We start from the raw sequence: 20,222 nt of genomic DNA, 5'->3' as shown, positions 1-20,222 counted from the left end.
ACAAACTGGAATCAAGATTGCTGGGAGAAGTATCAATAACCTTAGATATGCAGATGACACCGCTCTTATGGCAGAAAGCTAAGAGGAACTAAAGAGCCTCTTGATGAAGGTGAAAGAGAAGAGGAGAAAGCTAGCTTAAAACTCAACATTCAAAAAATGAAGATCACAGCATCTGGTCCTATCTCTTCATGGCAAATAGATGGGGAAACAATGGAAACAGTGACAGACTTTATTTTTTGGGGCTCCAAAATAACTGCAGATGGTGACCGCAGTCATTAAATTAAAAGACGCTTCTTGGAAGAAAAGCTATGACCAACCTAGACAGTGTATTAAAAAGCAGAGACATCACTTTGCGACTAAGGCTTATCTAGTCAAAGCTATGGCTTTTCTAGTAGTCATGTATGGATGTGAGAGTTGGACCATAAAGAAGGTTGAGCACCACTGAAGAATTGATGTTTCCAAACAGTGGTGTTGGAGAAGACTCTTGAGAGTCTCTTGTACTGCAAGGGGATCAAACCAGTCAATCCTAAAGGAAATCAATCCTGAATATTCATTTTAAAGAGTGAGGCTGAAGCTGAAGCCCTAATACTTTGGCTACCTGATGCAAAGAGTTGACTCACTGGAATAGACTCTGATGTTGGGAAAGATTGAAGGCAGAAGGAGAAGGGTATGACAGAGGATGAGATGGTTGGATGGCATCACCGACTTGATGGACAAGAGTTTGAGCAAGCTTCAAGAGATGGTGAAGGACATGGAAGCCTGGTGTGCTGCAGTCCATGTGGCGGCAAAAAGTTGGACATGACTGAGCGACTGAACAACAACAATAACAATTCTAGTGGAATTGAGCGAAAAGTCAAACATGCAAACAAGCAAAGAATAATTTCTTTTAAAAATATGAATATGTAACTTTAAAATTTTAATTGAAGTATAGTTGATTTACAATGCAATGTTAGTTTCAGATGTATGGCAAAGTGATTCAGTTACATATACATATATGTGTTATATATGTATATAAGAATATATATATGTGTTTTATATATATATATAAAAATATATATAGATTCTTTTTCAGATTCTTTTTCCTCAGAGACCATTTTTCCCTGGACTCTACAGTAGGTCCTTTTTGGTTATTTATTTTATATAGAGTAGTATGTATATGTTCAGAGAAGGCAATGGCAACTCCAGTATTCTTGCCTGGAGAATCCCAGGGATGGAGGAGCCTGGTGGGCTGCCATCTATGGGGTCACACAGAGTCAGACATGACTGATACGACTTAGCAGCAGCAGCAGCAGTATGTATATGTTAATCCCAAACTCCAAATTTATCCCCCCACCCAATAAATAAAATAATTTCAGTAAGTGTCCCATTGGCACAAAGTTATGTGATAGCAACCTATCCAAATGAATCCCTTTCAGAATGTAACAGCTTCCATAATTGTGTCACCCCATCACATTCTTTTGTCTCTGATCAGCCAGTCTTCCTTGGACTTCATGTTTTCTTCCAACCTTTAATTGATTATAGGTAGGAAGTTATGAACCTTATTTTGGATTAAAATTTTTTAGGAAATTGTTATTCCTGATCCTCTCCCAATCCTTATTTATTGTCAGCATAATGAAGATGACTTTTCTTCTCATACTTTCTTTTATTTTTCTCCTAGGAATCGACTATTATAACAAGATCATTGACGATTTGTTAGCAAATGGGGTCAGACCCATCGTGACCCTCTACCACTTTGACTTGCCTCAGGCCTTGGAAGACCAAGGAGGTTGGCTCTCAGAGGCAATCATCGAATCCTTCGACAAATATGCCCGGTTTTGCTTCAGTACGTTTGGGGATCGAGTCAAGCAGTGGATCACCATAAATGAGCCTAATATTTTTGCTGTGACAGCATATGAGTTTGGTGTATTTCCTCCTGGTGTGCCTCATGTTGGAACTAAGGCTTATCAGGCAGCTCATAATTTGATTAAAGCTCATGCCAGATCCTGGCACAGCTATGATTCCTTATTCCGAAAAGAGCAGAAGGGCATGGTATCTCTATCAATTTTTGCTGGCTGGGCAGAACCAGCAGACCCCTACTCAGCATCTGACCAGGAAGCAGTTAAAAGAGCCATGGCATTCCAATTGGACTTCTTTGCTAAACCCATATTTATTGATGGCGATTATCCTGAAGTTGTCAAGTCTCAGGTTGCCCTCATGAGTAAAAAGCAGGGCTACTCATCATCACGGCTTCCAGAATTTACAGAAGAAGAGAAGAGGATGATCAAAGGCACTGCTGATTTCTTTGCTGTGCAGTATTACACAACTCGCTTAGTCAAGAACCAGGAGAACAGGAAAGGAGAACTGGGTTTACTCCAGGATGTGGAGGTTGAAGTTTTTCCAGACCCATCTTGGATAAGTTTGAATTGGGTCTGTGTGGTGCCGTGGGGAATACGTAAGCTACTGAAATACATTAAGGTAAATGCACTATTTGTTTGCATCCCTGTGTACCCAAACGTGGGAAGATGGGAAGATGGGCCTATATCTATGTATATAAAGACCTGAACAATGAATGCTTTAAGCAATAGCATATACATTTGTTGGCCTGGGAAGAGGTGATTAGGATTCAAGTCAATGAAGGATAATTAGCTGATAGTAGTGTTAGTTGCTCAGTTGCCAACTCTGTGACCCCATGGACTGTATGTAGCCTGCCGGGCTTCTCTGTCCATAGAATTCTCCAGGCAAGAATACTGGAGTGGGGTTGCCATTCCCTTCTCCAGGGATTCTTCCTGACCCAGGGATCAAATCTGGGTCTCCTGCATTACAGGCAGATTCTTTACGGTCTGAGCCACCAGGGATAAAGGGCTTCAAAGCCATGATTAGACTTAGGATTTGCTGTTAAATTCAGTTGTAGCTACAGTAGTACCTTGGACATATTTTTCAGGCTGGGGTCACAATTGAGTTACTAAAAGGCAAAATAGGGATTTGAAATAGCTGAATCCTTTCTGGATCTCTGTTACACTGAATGGCATCTAGGTAGCTGAAATGAAAATTTTAAATTATCAGTTTTTTAGGATTCCCACTGTCGGGTGGAGAGGGATAGAAGGCAATGGCACCCCACTCCAGTACTCTTGCCTGGAAAATCCCATGGATGGAGGAGCCTGGTGGGCTGCAGTCCATGGGGTCACTAGGAGTCAGACATGACTGAGCGACTTCACTTTCACTTTTCACTTTCATGCATTGGAGAAGGAAATGGCAACCCACTCCAGTGTTCTTGCCTGGAGAATCCCAGGGACAGGGGAGCCTGATGGGCTGCTGTCTATGGGGTCGCACAGAGTTGGACACTACTGAAGCAACTTAGCAGCAGCAGCAGCTGCAGCTATCGGGGGGATAGAGAACATAGCTACTGGGGAGAGGGGGACCAAGGGGTTAAGGAGCAATGACAATCAGCAGATGTTGATGGAAGAAAGATATTTCTGTCTTCTCATTATAACAAGAGTCATTTGACTGTCTTCATGGATATTTGCACAGTTTTTCTTCTCCATTGTTAGTTATAAAAGGTCAGTGCGCGGAAAATTAAGTTAATAGGGTCAGTGCAATTTGATGAAAACTAGTTTTGGGGTTGTAGCTTAGAGAAGATAGAGGGTATCTGATTTTATGAGTCTTTTTTTTTTTTTTTACATCTGTTTGGAATAAAACTTCTGCTTTCTCATTCCAGGATACGTATAATAACCCTGTAATTTACATCACTGAGAATGGGTTTCCCCAGGGTGACCCCACATCTTTTGATGACACTCAGCGCTGGGAGTATTTCAGACAGACATTTCAGGAACTGTTCAAAGGTACCATTTGAAATGATGAAAGATCAATTGTGCAAACTTGATATGATTTTCCCATGTGCCTATTTGCATTCAGCAAAGACCAATGATTTTGAAAGCTGAAATTCATGTAAATCAGTGTAAAGCTATGTAATTAACAGAGGGGGGAGAAAAAAGTATTTAGGAAAGAGGAAGGTGAGAATTTTGGCCTAGCTTCAACCTGCTGAAATTTAATCAAGTAAAAAGCGACAGTCTTCAGCATTTTGTGACTCCTGGGTGAAGGTGACATGAATACAAGGAGTGGTGGCTGTTGGGAGAGAGCATTAGTTATTACACGTAGATCCGCACTGACCAGCTAGAGCATGCTTATTTGCATATTTTAATACCCTAACTATCAAGAAACGAATTGGCAGAATTCTTAAAGGACCAAAGTCAAGCATTTGTGTCATAAACTTTCGAGTGGTGTGTGTCTTCAATCAATGCATGTTTCATTTAAAGTGTAACCAAACAGCAGACATTCTTTTTGCCGTATAGAATCTGTGAATTTTATTTCAAGACAATATTGTTATTCTGGCAACTCCTTTTACCCAAAGGAATTCTTTTCATATTTGAAAACAAATGTGAAGGAATAATCTTTAGCTGGTAACACATATTTCTGCCTCAGTTAATTTCTCCCTTTTAGCTACCACTTGGAACACTGTTGCTTCATAAATTTAATTTCTCCTCCCTCTAAAGAAATCATATCATAGCAACAAAATTCAATGAAAATGAGACTTTCAATTTCCTGTTTTTTAAAACCATGATAGGCAGTTATTTCTCCTCATTCTGTTTGAGAGGTCCTGGAATTATTCTTTCCAAACTAAATCAGTAATATACTGGAATCAGTGAAAAGGAATTCTGGAAAGTGACACAAAGTGGTTTCTTTCCAAAACCTCAAATATATTGACTCAATTCCTCACCCAGCCCTGGGGTTTATTGACAGAGGGCAATTGGATTTCTTCAATTTTACACAAGCAAAATCATTCTTTTGTGTTACACACAAAAAAGATTCATCCTCTGTGTGGGAATTCACTGTCTGATAAGAAAAGGAAATCTCTAGTTTTCTGAGATTCTTCCCCATTTCTCCCTGTAAATGACCCTGCTACTGCTATTTAATCATTAAGTCATGTACGACTCTGCGACCCCATGGACTATAGCGCGCCAAACTCTTCTGTTCATGGAGTTTCCCAGGCAAGAATACTGGAGTGACCCTGCTCATAGTTAATACACCAACGTTCCCAACTTCACCTCAAGAGACAAGTAGGCTAGTTATCATCATCAGATTTATGGATGCCCTAGGGACCCCAAAGGACTTGTTCAAAACTGTTCTGTGTATTTTAGGGAAAAAAGAGAAAAAGTAGACATTGTCTTTCTTCATTCCCATCTTGGTGCTCTGTTTAGTGCTAATGTATAAGGACATTTCTTTGTTCTCTGAAGTCATTTTTAGTACTTTGTACAGTGCCTTAGATCTTTAACACTAAAATTCACCAGTGGACCCTCAAACTAAGGTAAGATAGAAAAGTAACTGAAGGCAAGAGAAGAAAATGTGAGAAGATTTGGGTTGGTGAGGGATAGGAGAGAAGATAAGGTTAGGAACAAAATCCTGCTTTTGAAATTATTGAATTCCTATTGTACTGTTGAATTAATGTAAAAAGTATGAACTTACACCATTAATTATTCACAGCATCTACATTCTCTTCTGATTCTTAATATTATGACTTCTATTCTTTGTAATTAACAAATAATATTGTATTTTTTGAAAATATAGTTTTTCAAAATGTGTAGAAATCTACACATTGACCAGAAACACTATATTAAGTGTATCTATTCTGGACTGGATATAGTGATAGCTATTTTTCATATGTTGTTGTAGTGAACACCAGTTCTCTCTTCTGCAGTGAAACTCTTTTCTAATAACTAGTCCCTTTTCTTTCCAGGAAGTACCCACCTTGCCCCTATTCTTAGACTTATCATAGAGATAGTTATGTAAGCAGAATAAACAACTGCTCTTTGTCAACAGATAATTGATTGATCTAGATGTAGGCACATGACGGTGAGGTGGATCAATCCCAATTCTTCCCTGGGATTTAGAATTTGGACCAATCAGTTTGCTTGTCTCATAGCATGGATTGGCAAGGTGATGTAACTTTGTGGGCCATTGGTGGCTATGCCTTTCCATGTAAAGCTTAGGGGTAGTGAGAAGATGGGTGGGGAACAGCTACCAGTGCCCCCAGGGAAATGGAGACAAGAAACCAGGGAGAGATCAGGGGGACAGTTGTGCTTCTAATTCCAGTTTGTCTCAGACTCAGCTGCAAATATGTTTTTGAGAGACATTACTTTTACTTATAATTAAGTGCTCTTTCTGGTTCACCTGATTCTGATTGGATTTCTATCACTTGGAACAAAAAGAGTCTTAATTGATGCCATCACATTATTTTATTTTCAAGACAGTGAGATGAGGTCATTGCTGCTATCTTACAGATGAGAAAACTGAGTTTCAAAGAGGCTAAGTCATTTGCTCGAGATCACAAAGTTACTAAGTAATATTTGCTGGAACAAGGCAGAACGTGTACAGTATTATTATTACTACCACTATTTTGGTGTTTGATAGGATCCCTGAGTCCAGGGCTTTCTGACTCAGAGCACTTGCTTGTCCCACCACACTTCTAGAAACTTTGCCTCACGTTTGGGTGCCCTGGGCTTGCTGCCTCTGCAGGAGCCAGCAGGTCCTATGACCTTGGACAAAGCTCAGATGCCCCATATCCTGCGTCTCAGCAGAGGAAGGGAGCTGAGGTAACTGATCAATTTGCTGAGACTCCTCCAAGGTAATGCCGATGATCTTGACTGGCGAGCACTTGACTGGAAAGAACCACCCTGTGAGCGATTAAAAGCAATAACAAGCGCAGGAAGGTATTTGTGGGAAGCACGGCAGGAGAGAGGCCACCAGAACCCAGGGAGTCAGATGGATGATGGCTTTGTGATTCTCAGGAACAAAGCCTTCCCTCCCACATCGTGCATATGGACAGGCACATAATGACACTATGGTTGGATCAATGGCGTCTGCCTGAAGGCCTTACTAATCTCGTCAGGTAAAATCCCACAGCAATTAATTGAGCTGTAAAAAGAAAGCTAATGTTTCTATTTCCTTATGAGAAGAGGAGAAAAAAAAAAAAAAGAGGAAAATGTCATTTCAGGAAAAAAAAGGGAGAAATCAGTGAATGCCTTTTTAATCACTGCATTATTTAAATGCCTTTAAACAGGTTTTGTTTTAATTAATGTAGATATGGATAAGGGAAAAGCAACACAGTGGAGATACAAAAACTTGAAATGATATATAACTGGGCTTGTATTCCAGGTCCAGTTATTCAGCAAGGGGCACATGACCCAACCTCCCAAACTCTCAAGTCTGTTCATTTATAAAAACGGGGTAATACTTTCCCTGGCAGAGTTGTAAAAATTTCATTTAATAAGCTATTGTGCTAAACACCCTAAGCAATTGCCTGGCACATAGTAAGCCCTCAACCAATGGTAATAACTGTTATCATTGCCAAATGTGCACTTTTAAGTATATATCTATCACCCCAGGTTATTTTCCTTATTATTTAAAAAATAGAATCTCGGGACATTAAAAAAAATTCCTATCCGCCTTCATGTCTCTAAGTTATGACAGAACGTCCCCTGCCATGTCTGCAATTTTTCCATCATTTTTTCTGGGAAACTTCCTAATGAATGCTGGTAGCATTGGCCCTCTGGCTATTTACGATTGAATCCTATGGAGGACCTAGCAGCCAGGACCTCCCTCCATTCATTACTTCCTTTGGAGAGGTTGCCATATTAAGTGAAATATCAAATAATTGGCAGCAGAAACAACTATCAAACAACTGGGTAGCTGGAATTGTTCTGTCACAGGGATTTTTGTAAAAACTCAAGAAGCAGTGATTTTCAAAGCATTAGGCTTTTCTCACATGATTTGAATCTTTATTATATTCATAAAATTTACACCAATCTTGGCTGCTCTGGTGCCAGCAGGCAAGTGTAAGTCTGTATATTGTTATTGTTCAGTTAGTTGTGTCTGACCCTTTGTGACCCCATGGACTGTAGCACGCCAGTCTTCCGTGTCCTTCACTATCTCCCAGAGTTTGCTCAAACTCACGTCCATTGAGTCAGTGATGCCATCCAACCATCTCATCCTCTGTTGTACCCTTCTCCTCCTGCTTTCAATCTTTCCCAGCATCAGGGTCTTTTCCAATGAGTTGGCTCTTCGCATCAGGTGGCCAAAGTTTTAGAGCTTCAGCTTCAGCACCAGTCCTTCCAATGAATATTCAGGGTTAATTTTCTTTAGGATTGACTAGTTTGATCTCTTTGCTCCTTGCTCTGGAGAGTCCGTCTCCAACGGACTCTCAAGAGTCTTCTCCAACACCATAGTTTGAGAGCATCAATTCTTTGGTGGCACTCAGCCTTCTTTATGGTCCAACTGTCACATTCATACATGACTACTGGAAAAATCATAGCTTTGACTATATGGACCTTTATTGGCAAAGTGATGTCTCTGCTTTTTAATACATTGTCTAGGTTTGTCATAGCTTTTCTTCTAAGGAGCAAGTGTCTTTTAATTTCTTATATATAAAGTCTATATATAGCACACATAAATGAAAGTGAAAGTCACTCAGTTCTGTTCAACTCTTTGCGACCCCATGGACTACACAGTCCATGGAATTCTCCAGGCCAGAATACTGGAGTGGGTAGCCTTTGCCTTCTCCAGGGGATTTTCCTAACCCAGGGATTGAACCCAGGTCTCCCGCCTTGCAGGAGGATTCTTTACCAACTGAGCCACAAGGGAAGCCCAAGAACACATAAAGGGATACCTTAATAATCTGGATGTTGAGGAGGTGAGAACGTGTGAGAAACCAGGCAAGTTATTCTCAATGGGTGATACGTGACCCATGATGTAAACTCTCCTAAAAGAGGATTTCAGTTGAGTTCAACCTGTTCCTCACACCTACCGAACCTGTGCCTCCCCGTGGCTTGGCTCTCAGTCTTTTCTCAGCTGAAATGTCATGGTCTTCACCTTACTCCTGGCCCAATCCTGTTGTTTGGAGAAGACCAGCTAGCTTGAAGTCAGGCAAGATACAGGTTTGAAACTTGGTTCTTCCACTTCATGTTCAGTGATTCTGGGGGGAATTCTTAAACAAACAACACTTCAGTCATTTAATCTTTAAATGGGGATAATAAAAATATCTGTCTTCTAAAGCATGGTGAAAAATGAACATGATAATGCTTATAAAGCCTAAATACAGAGTCTGGCATGTTATGAAAGATTCCATAAATAACAGTTAATTTTGGGAGGGGGATATCTCTGCACCCTTTGAGAATTGGAGCTGTGTCTTTTTATAATTATATCTTCAGCCCCGAGCACTGTTTCTGTCATGAAGTAGCTTTCTACACGTTTGTCGAATTTGGTTGTGTCTTTCAGAGAAGAGTGAGTCAATGGATAATGAGAAATAAATGATGAAATGAAATGATTGGGAACTGTATTTCCTTTTCTTAAAGAAATATACCCCACATGGGAAAAAAATGCAGCCTTCTGGAAAGTTTCTGAGCCAGCCTAACTTTCCAGTGAGATCCATGCCTGAGTTAGCACAGCGGTAGATGATTGCAGAGAAGGTTTGTTAATGACCAGCTTTAGGCTTTTAATGACAAAACCCCTCAGCAAGATGTCATCGAAGTTATTGAAGACTTCTCTGAAAGTGTTGAAGCTGATGCATTGTAACAAGAAGGTTATAAATCTTGCAGCTTGGGTATACCACCAAGATAGGATGCTGAGCTCAGAATCACCCTGCTGTTGTCTGTCAGCATTCTCCTCCCTCCCTTCCAATGGAGAGCTGGGAAGGGAGAAATACATCCATTTCCCAAAGTGGTGCAGACCTGGCAGCCACCTGCCTATGCCAATTTCAGATTGCAGAGGCCCATTTAACTGGACAAAATGTGTTAAGCACCTGTGTTTTTCTAAATGTGCGTTAAAAAATATCCTAAGAATTAAGGAAAGGGCTCAAAGTTTGACACATTGACCTTTTGGAAAAACGAACCAATTAAAAATCCATTGCAAGCTCAGAATAGAGACTCAATTACCTGAATATAGAGTCCCACTTCATGTTTATTGTTTTATTGCTTCTCAAGATAAACCTTTTGTCAACTCAGCCCCATGGAGCAGTTCATCTCATAGCTCATGGAGAACTCACAGCTTTGGGTACGTGGAGGCTGGGTTGTCAGATGCACTTGGTACTGTTGTTCCCGGCAGGACTGAATTGAGCCTGTGAAGAGGAGTCAAGGCCAGAATAGAAAAGGAAGAATGAGATTCAAAGGCTGTTCACAGAATTGTTTGAGCATACTAGTGTACAGACTTGTGGAATTTGAAAAGTCATGAAGAAAACAATTTCCAATTTATTTGTATCCCAACAACCTACAAGGCTACAGGGCTTCCCTGGTGACTCAGAGGTAAAGAATCTGCCTGAAATGCAGAAGATGCAGGGTTGCTACCTGGACTGGGAAGATCCCCTGGAGAAAGAAATGACAACCCACTCCAGTGTTCTTGCCTGGAAAATCCCATGGACAAAGGAGCCTGGAAGGCTGCAGTCCATGGGATCACAAGAGTTGGATATGACTTAAGGACTAAACCACCACCAACCTACATACTCAGACTACACATCAACCCAGACAACCAGAGATTATAGAGTAAACCTTGAAGAGAAACATGGCAGATGATTGTCCTCTGTTGCTTCTCCCCTTCTGTTCAGCAGCATGCTTGTCGTCCCTCTCCCATATGAAGGGTCAAAGAGTAGAAAGTCTGCAGAGTCTGAAGAGAGAAGACTAAGTCTTGTGTTCTAGGGTGTGCCTTTGGGGAAGTCCTCATTAGGACTCTCTGAATGTCAACTTCCTCATCTGTTAAATGAGACTGATGCTGATTGCCATTCTGCCTAACTCATAGTCAGTTGTGAAAATAAATTTATGTATTCGTATTCCCAGAACACCTTAAAATGTTACATATTAGTTTTATATTTGATATAGTTACTTTATACCTTTAAGGATATCAACCACTCTGGACAAAATACATAATCTGGACCTTCGTGCTCTACACTGCAAAGGGAAGGGTTTGGTGCTTATTATCCATATCCTGTCTCAGAATCTATGGTTTTTATTTTCTTGCATGTTTCTGAAGGGCTATGATAGTGGGATCAGTTCAGGGGTTTGAGAGAATGTGTTCTACGACCAAGTGACTGGTGCAGTGCTTGGCAGAGTTCAAAATCACTCACTCACACAGACACAGACACAGACACAGACACACACACACACACACACACACACACACACACACACTGCTGTTGTTGATCACACTGCCGTTGTTCATCAGACTTAACTCAAGTGAGGCCATACTGATATGATGAGGGACATACACGACCTAGCGGGCACACCCACTTTGAGACATAGAACCTGGTACATCTGCTTCCTGGGAGCAGGTTTCAAGGAGTTTCCCTGTGAGCAGCAGCTCAGTCACACATCAGAGAATCTGCCCTTGTGCTTCCTGATTAGAAACCATTCTTTATCTTCTATTTCCATAGCATTCTCTGCCCCTACAGAGAAGTCCCTTGGACTTCTTTTTAATTCAGTTCCAATTGCTTCAAGGGGATGATTACTTAAGGTTCTCCACTACCCCATACCTAGTGAATTTTATACTACTATACAGTCTTTAAAAATTTTTATTTAGATGATTCTAAACTCACCCTCCATTGTTAGGGCAGTCTGTCCAGTAGTTTTTGTACTGATGTACCAGCAAACAGAAGTTCAGTTGCATCTTTATAACTGTAAAAATCTGTAGAATAAAGTATAATTTGTTTGAAGAAGACTTATCTTTCCAAAATAAGGAATAGAGTCAATAGAATCTCAAAAAGGGGGACAAAAGGAAGGATTTGGTAATACTTTTAAAATGAAAACCCAGTGGCTCAAGCAGTAAAGAATCTGCTTGCAATGCAGGAGACACAGGAGATGTGGGTTCTATCCCTGAGTTGGGAAGATCCCCTTGAGGAGAATGTAGCAAGCCACTCTAGTGTTCTTACCTGGAGAATCCTGTGGACAGGAGTCTGGCGGGCTACTACAGTCTATAGGGACTCAGAGTCAGACATGACTGAGCACACACATGCTTTAAATGAAACATAACTGAGATATAACAGTGTTTAAGGTGTATACCACGTTGATTTGATACACTTATATATTATAGTATCATTATAACCTTAGTGTTAGCTAACACCTCTATTATGTTACGGAATTATCATTTCCTTTTTTTTTGGTAGTAGAAACAATTAAGATCTAGTCTCTTAACAACTTTAAGGTTTATAATACTGTATTGTTGACTATAATCATTATACTGTGCATTTGTTCCTCAGAACTTATTTATCTTTTAGTTCGCAGTTTGTATCCTTAAGCAACATCTCTCTTAACTCCCAGACTCTGGTAACCACCATTCTACTCTCTGTTTTTACAAGTTTGTCTTTTTTAGATTCCATAAGAAAGTGATTTTATACAATATTTGTATTTTTCTAACTTTTCACTTAGCATCATGCCCTCAAATTCCATCCATGTTGTTACAAATGGCAGGATTTCTTTTCCTTCTTCTCATAGTTCATTATGTGTGTGTGTGTGCATGTGTGTGTGTGTATACCACAACTTCACTATTATTCATTCATCTGTTGATCATTTTCTGATGGACATTTAGGTTGTCTCCATATCTTGGTTATTGTGAATAATGCTGCAACAAACAAATAAACATAGGAGTTCATATATCTCTTGGCTATCATCAAGAAAACAGGAGATAAGTATTGGGGAGGATGTGGGGATAAGAGAACTCTTATACACTGTTGGTAGGAATGTAAATTGATTCAGCCACCATGGAAAACAGTAGGAAGGTTCCTAAAAAAGTTAAAAATAGAACTCCCGTATGATCCAGCAAAATCCACTTCAGAGTGTATATCCAAAGGAAATGGAAATGAGTTTGAAGAGATGATGACTTTTTCACCTGTTCAGGGAGAGAGCAATGCTGGAATATTCAGGTGCTGAGCGGAGTCTTGGAAGTGGGAGAAGGTGCAAGTCTCAGGTTTTCCCCGGGGCCCAGGTGATGTGGACCTCCACGTGTCTGCCTGCATTAGCTCTTGTTTCCTGATCTGCAAAATAACCTGATTACTACCTGGCTTCTTAGTTATCTAAGAACGTACTTTGGAACATGGTGAGTAGAATTTCTTAGTGTGACTGGCAGGGGATGTTTTGGTAACTGTGTTAAGACGCATTCCGTTGGACAGCTGTGGGCTCTTGGAAAGAAGAGAGAGAAGTGCATGGCCAGGTGTTAGCCATTCCTACTCAGGGAACTTTTGGAGTTTTCCAAATCTTGGAAGAGGATATTCCTCACTATGAATTATTATTCTGACATTATGTCTTGCAAATCAAAGTCTTGTGAGTTCAACAGTGAGTATTAACTCTGGATACACTGAGAAAATGAGTCTCTGGATTTGCAGCATTGCTAATTAGACCTTAAACAGTGTTAATCTCACCTATGATCTGGTCTTATTTGTTTATAACTTCAGCATATGGTGGACAGTTGCTCTATATTTATTATATAACTTTGAGATTGCTTATGCTGGACATGTGCTCTATAGTGATGTAAATATGGTTTCTAACAACTTTCCCAGGCTTGTAATTGGATAAATTATTGATTAACTACATTATATATATATATATATATATATATATTCCAATAGAGAGCTTGACACTGTATGTAAGAAAATCAACAATATTATGAAAGAAATATTAAACATTGATACTGTAAGTGATTCATAGGAACCTCGCACAACCATAGTCATGTAACAATTAAATATTTGTTAAATAAGATGATTGAATAGATAGAACTTGAGAAACACTTTGATTCTTGAAGACAGTGCCTACTATAATCCTTGAAGGAAGAAAGCCATTTTTAGAAGAAAATGGAAGTTTTAAAAGGTATAAACACTCCGAGGCAGGAATAGTATGTAGTAAACTTTTAGTCACCATTTTTTTTACAGACAAATTTCTGACCAGAATACAGTTTTGGAGTTTTGAGCTCCATACTTAGCATTCTGTAAATGCTCAGTAAATATTTAATGAGTGACTAGGAGATTGAGTCTAGATTAGTAGGAGAAATGAATTACTCCTGGGAATTGCAATGAAGTATTAGATTTATTCCACCATTTTGTCTTTTAAGAAAATTTTAAAGAAATGATAGATTGTTTTTACTGTTATTAAGACAATTTTCATGCATTGGTATTATGCATGGGTGCTAATTATACCCCTTTGATATTAAACTTGAGTTTGTTGTGACAGTAATTGAAATCTATGCTAAATTTTTTTTGACCTTTCTTTTCTATAAGTACACTTCACCTCACTGTGCCTCAGTTTCTTCATTTGAAGAACAAAAGGGGTGAACTAGCTATTCATTTGGGATCCTTTCAGTTTAAGAATTATGTGACCCTCCAAATATTCTTTCTAGGCATGTATGTCAAGTATCATATTTTATAAGAACTCTTGGTAATTTCTTCGGCTATAAAATTAAGTCTAAGGAATTATAATTAATAGTCTTTTAAAAAGAACTTTCTTCATTCTTCTTATCCAGCTACTTAATTTGAAATGTGAGCACCTTTTTTATCTGGACATAAAATTAGCCCTTGCTCTTCAATGAACTGTTTCTATTGATATTGATTCAGTTCCAGGTAACATTTTCTTGACCTTCAGTCTGGGTGTTTCCTCTTTTATTCATTCATATTGAAAATGAACCTTACTTTACTTCCCCTGAGAAAGTTATCCCTTGGAGTTCAGAATCAGAAGGGTCACCTCAGATTCAAGTTTAACAAAGTTACTGTGGAGGGTATAAAATCTCAGAGAGGAAATTGAATGAGCAAATCAGTTCAAAGCATTAGAGTAAAATTCCCAACTGAACAGCTCCACGGCAGTTACAATCACGAGCAGTGAAATCACCTTTCAAAACACGATCATGGCAAGCACCACCTAATCTATCAAGTTTTAAGACAGTTAAGTATGATTTTCAAGCTTCACTATAAATGTGTAATTTAATTCAGTTAGGCAGTGCAGTAATTTTAACTTTCTTTAAATTTTACTTGAGCATGAAACTTTTGTCTCTGGGCAAGATCCTGAACTAGAAGGAAGGATCAAATTTCAGAATTACCTTCCCACCATAATTGTGTGCTACTTCATATATGTGAAGTCTGTTTTTCTATTCTGAACTTTTGAGCAAAGAGCTAACTCTGGTCAGGGATCCTCTGACCCCAAGTTACTGTTTAGGTAGGATTTTCTTCAACATGATGGAAATATCAGTGTGGTGCTAGAGATGAAAATAGTTTCTTTTGGAATAGAAAGTAACTTGTAAGGCTTATCTGGAAATCCTATGTGCAGAGGAGGGGAGGAAGGCCAGCCTCTTTGATGAGGGTCATCTCAGAACTGCCAAGTCTCCTGGGTGTGAATGGGATTAGCTAATGAAACAGTATCATGGCCAGAGATGATCCCCCCCCACCCTTCCAGAGTTTAGCCACTTTCCCCCCTTTTTTGTGAAATTCCATTATGGGAGTTACTGCCTGTTTTAGAGATAAGTGAAACCATTATGGGTGGAGGAACAAGGCATTTGAACCCAGAAGAATTTTAATTAGTGCTTGTGAATACAGGTGAACGAGAAGCCATAAATGTCTCAGGTGAAATTGTGAATATTTGGGATGCAAAAGTAGATGATGGGAGAAGGGATGTATCACATCTGTTGATGAAATAACTCTTTTCTTCCATCACAGATTGAATTCATTTCCTTTATAGATGTAAATTCAGCCTAAAGACTTTAAATAATTTTAAATGTTCTTTTATGAAAGTGAAAGTCACTCAGTCATGTCTGACTCTTTGTGACCCCATGGACTGTAGCCTGCCAGGCTCCTCTGTCCATGGAATTCTCCAGGCAAGAATACTGGAGTGGGTAGCCATACCCTTCTGCAGGGAATCTTCCCAACCCAGGGCTCAAACCCAGGTCTCTCACATTGCAGGTGGATTCTTTACCATCTGAGTCAAGTCAAATATGTTTCACAGTTAAATATGTGTGGATTAACATAGAAATTAGGTCATTGCATAAAATGTGAGTAAATGAATGTATATTAAGTATATACATTTATTGGTAAATCATTTTGTTCTGTGGTTGAGGCTATGCTAATTTAGTCCAAAGATGTTTGAGCTATATTCTTGAGGTTTTGAATGAGCAGTTGGCCTTTTATTTAAAAAAAAATCTACAAAAATATTTCATGCGTAGAGTTTTCTGCCATTATGAATACATGGTAGCAATCTCAAGAATGGTTCAGAAAAATTCTTCAGCATGTCTGGAAAAATGAACAATCTGACCCACTGACTATGCTTAAGTTTTATGCATACAAGCAATAAATTTTATGAATACTTTTATGAAATACCTTGTTTGAAATAGTGAAAGAGCATATTCCTTAAAGACACAGTTCTGCCCTCAAAACCTGGCTCTGACACTCTTTCCTGTTGTGAACCCTTGGACAAGTTATTCTAACTCTTATGAATTTCAGTTCATCATCTGTGAAATTTTATTTTTGGTGAGGATTAATGATATACTTCATATCCTAGAAAAATGCTTGGCACATAACTCCCCCAAATCATAATGAATGCAGTGAATTCTTTTTACCCAGCATCTATTAACCAGGATTTTAGAAAAACTGTGACTTCCTGCACAGTCATCAAGCACTGATAATTTATGCTTTTCTTGATGACCCTGAAATGCATTCTGAATAATTAGAGAAAGATTAAATTATAATCAGTTTAGTTTCAGTGTTAAGTGTATTTTAATTTATTCTCATTCTTTAAAAATTTGTAATCCTTCTGCATGTGGTAACAATTAACGGAAAATATTTGATTAGCTGGAGCACTCTATTTCCTGACTATATAACTAATAATGAATTTATTGTATGTTTCTGGAACCCAAACTCTTTATGGATCAACTGGGCATTTGCTGTGTGGGTTCACTTCTCACAGGCCTTATATCCATTCTCAAAATCAGTGTGTTGATGTTACTCCCTAGTGGAAATTCTAGAACTAACCTTTAAACATTCTCAAACAATAGTCTGAGTCTACACAAGGCCCTTTGTGTGTTTTTGATCACAAGCTCATAATACTGGTCATCCAATCTGATTTTGTGCAGATGAGTAACTAAATCTTCTCACATGGAGGACTGTCCGTTCTTTTTCTATGGATTTCTAGAGATGGGCACCTCAACTGACATTAGTATTCAACCTGTCTTGGTGTTTCATCAGCCTTTACTTTTATCCAATTATGTTTTAGGCTTATCTTCACCTGACTTTTTTAGGCTACATAACCCTCTTACAGACATGAAATTAAAAGACGCTTACTCCTTGGAAGGAAAGTTATGACCAACCTAGATAGCATATCAAAAAGCAGAGACATTACTTTGCCAACAAAAGTCTGTCTAGTCAAGGCTATGGTTTTTCCAGTAGTCATGTATGGATGTGAGAGTTGGACAATAAAGAAAGCTGAGCACCGAAGAATTGATGCTTTTGAACTGTGGTGTTGGAGAAGACTCTTGAGAGTCCCTTGGACTGCAAGGAGATCCAACCAGTCCATTCTAAAGGAGATCAGTCCTGAGTGTTCTTTGGAAGGAATGATGCTAAAGCTGAAACTCCAGTACTTTGGCCACCTCATGCGAAGAGTTGACTCATTGGAAAAGACTCTGATGCTGGGAGGGATTGCGGGCAGGAGGAAAAGGGGACGACAGAGGATGAGATGGCTGGATGGCATCACCGACTTGATGGATGTGAGTCTGAGTGAACTCCGGGAGATGGTGATGGACAGGAAGGCCTGGTGTGCTGCAGTTCATGGGCTTGCAAAGAGTCGGACATGACTGAGTGACTGAACTGAACTGAACTGAACCTTCCTGATGAAAACTTTACTATGCATTTAATCATTTTTGTGGTTCTTTGAATTTTTCACATTTCTTCCATTTATATCTTCCCCCATGTAATGTCATGTGCTGTTTTAAAAGATGGCCTAACAACTGTCTTGTGTTAGAAATAAAGTCTTTAAGAATTTATCAATGTATTGTTTCTTTGTGATCTCGGTAAGGTAGGTTTTCAAGCAAGCAGAATGATTTTAGAGGTTTAGTTGATCACCATAGAACATAATGTTCATCTGTCCTCCTCTGTCTGGCCTCATACTGCCTTCCTTTAAATATCTGCCTTGCCCTGAAATTCCCCCTTCCAATTGACAGTCTTTTTTCTCCCACAGTATCCTCCACATCCCAGCTGACACTCCCAGGCTTAGTGAGTACAGTGGCGGCTGCAGAAGGTGGTAGATTGTTTCCTTTAAATAAGGAACGAGGACAGGGTAGCTGGTGAAGAGATAATTTTGTTTTCCAAGATCAGGCAACTCTTGGCCCTGGTGGAAAGCCAGGACTGGTGAAGGTGCTCCTGTCAAAGTGTAGGATCTTCCTTGATGACGTCTGGGTACATGCCGGGTGAAGACAGGGAGCCTGGGTGCATAACCAGGAAGCAACAGTTAGCACTCTAACCCTGTGCTGTCTCTGAGACTACTCTCACTAGGCAACATTTTTTCCTTGTTATATAGACATGTATTAAAAGCAGGCAATTTGATTGGAATGCTGTCATTGTTTCTCTAGCCACAGCAGTTATATCTCTTTGACTATTGCAAACATGTTTCAAGTTTGACAAACCATACTTACATGACTGGGCTATGTTGAATCTTCTGGGAGCGACAGTTTTGAACTTTGGTATATTAGAATGATCAACTACAATGTTTTATTGAGGAGACTTCTTTAAGAATATGTGAAATCTTCAGAAGAACAGTATCAGATCTCCTTGTCAGAACAAATAAATTTATCTTAATATAAAAAGTTAAAGCCGAAGAAATATCTTCACTAGATTTTTATACCAATAAATGTGGTATTGAGTATCTGTATATTGGTCAGTAGTTGAGGGAAATTTATATTATGTTTCTTATTCTTTAATTTAGAATTTTTCCGTTCAAGTATAATTGACATATAACATTATATTAGTCCCAGGTATACAATATAATGATTTAATATTTGTATATATTGTGAAAATGAGTCTATTATTTTTTAAATTTTGACATTCCTAATGCTGGATTCTCTTATAAATATGGGTAATTGCATTCAATCTGAGTCATTCATTACTTTCATTTTATTTAAGGGAGATTTGCTTCTTTAGAAAATCATCTTCTTTTTGTATTTCTATTTTAAAAAGTGTTTTTGAATAACATAAACACTGTTAAATCTTGGTTATTCAGAGAATAATGGTAGGGAGGACAGTTTGATGTCAGTTCAACTTTTTGAGAGGTATTAATTTTTGTCAATTATTGAAGATAGGCCATTTTATTACATTCAGGTTCTTGATGAAAAGAAATGCCAGCTAGCAAGTCAGAAACAGGAGGGAAAGGGAGACTACAAATGTTCTGAACATAGATGTTGACTAGAAAGCTTGAAAACTGGCCCATAGCTTTCTGACATCAGGGTTAAAGGGGATTCACCATTCGTTATATAAGTAGTGTTCAGATTGTGTGCTCTGGAGCCTTGGGTTCTGTGGAGATATCTTTGGGGACTCTGTTAGGTCGCATGGAGAGAAGGTGAGAAATTAGGGCTCTGGGGCACCTCAGCTTTCATTGGGTATATATATTAGAAATCCATAAAAATTTTCATTTGAAAGGAAGACTCTGTTGCTAAAAAAAGAAAAAGTGGAAAGCCACTGACTAATAGGGATCTCATTATCAGAGGGGAAGAAGCATAGTAGCTCCTTTGGGGAAATGAAGCCTCACTTCTTTTCTCTTTCACTTAAAAAAAAAAAAAGATATTTCAAGCATATAGAAAAAAATACAAGTATCCATACAACTATGACCTAGATTTAACAAATAATATTTTGCCACATATATTTTACATGAAAAAAATATGATTGACCCAGGTGAGGCATTTCTGTGCCCTTCCTAAATTGCCTTTCTTCCATACCTCACCTGGGATAACCCTGATCCTGAAAATGATAGACATCAAATTGCACATTAGATGTACATTTTGCTACAAAATGCATGGACCCATAACCCATTTGTACATTGTTTGTACATCTTAGTATTTGTATAAATGGTGTCACAATAGCTGCTTTCAACATTACATTTCTTAAGGTTTATCCGTGTTGATACTTTTAGCTTTTTTTTTTTTTTGATACTTTTAGCTTGAATTCATCTTTTAAATGGCACTATGATATTCTG

At 38.8% G+C, this 20,222-nt stretch overlaps 1 protein-coding gene across 3 annotated transcripts in view; it reads left to right on the top strand.

Moving 5' to 3' along the window:
* Positions 1-20,222, top strand: part of LOC147370898 (cytosolic beta-glucosidase) — a 132,000-nt gene that overhangs the window by 65,843 nt on the left and 45,935 nt on the right. For all 3 annotated transcript variants that reach the window (XM_086406277.1, XM_086406276.1, XM_086406275.1), the window contains exons 3-4: positions 1,658-2,454; positions 3,695-3,818. In XM_086406277.1, coding sequence (XP_086262403.1) covers positions 1,658-2,454; positions 3,695-3,818 — 921 coding nt within the window. The remainder of the gene's footprint in view (positions 1-1,657; positions 2,455-3,694; positions 3,819-20,222) is intronic.

Source organism: Bos grunniens, chromosome 6 (assembly GCF_055505025.1).
Source record: "Bos grunniens cultivar Pamir isolate PY7600 chromosome 6, Bosgru_T2T1.0, whole genome shotgun sequence".
Lineage (NCBI taxonomy): Eukaryota > Metazoa > Chordata > Mammalia > Artiodactyla > Bovidae > Bos > Bos grunniens.
Note: the sequence above shows the minus strand (reverse complement) of the source record. Positions and strands in the feature narration are given on the sequence as shown.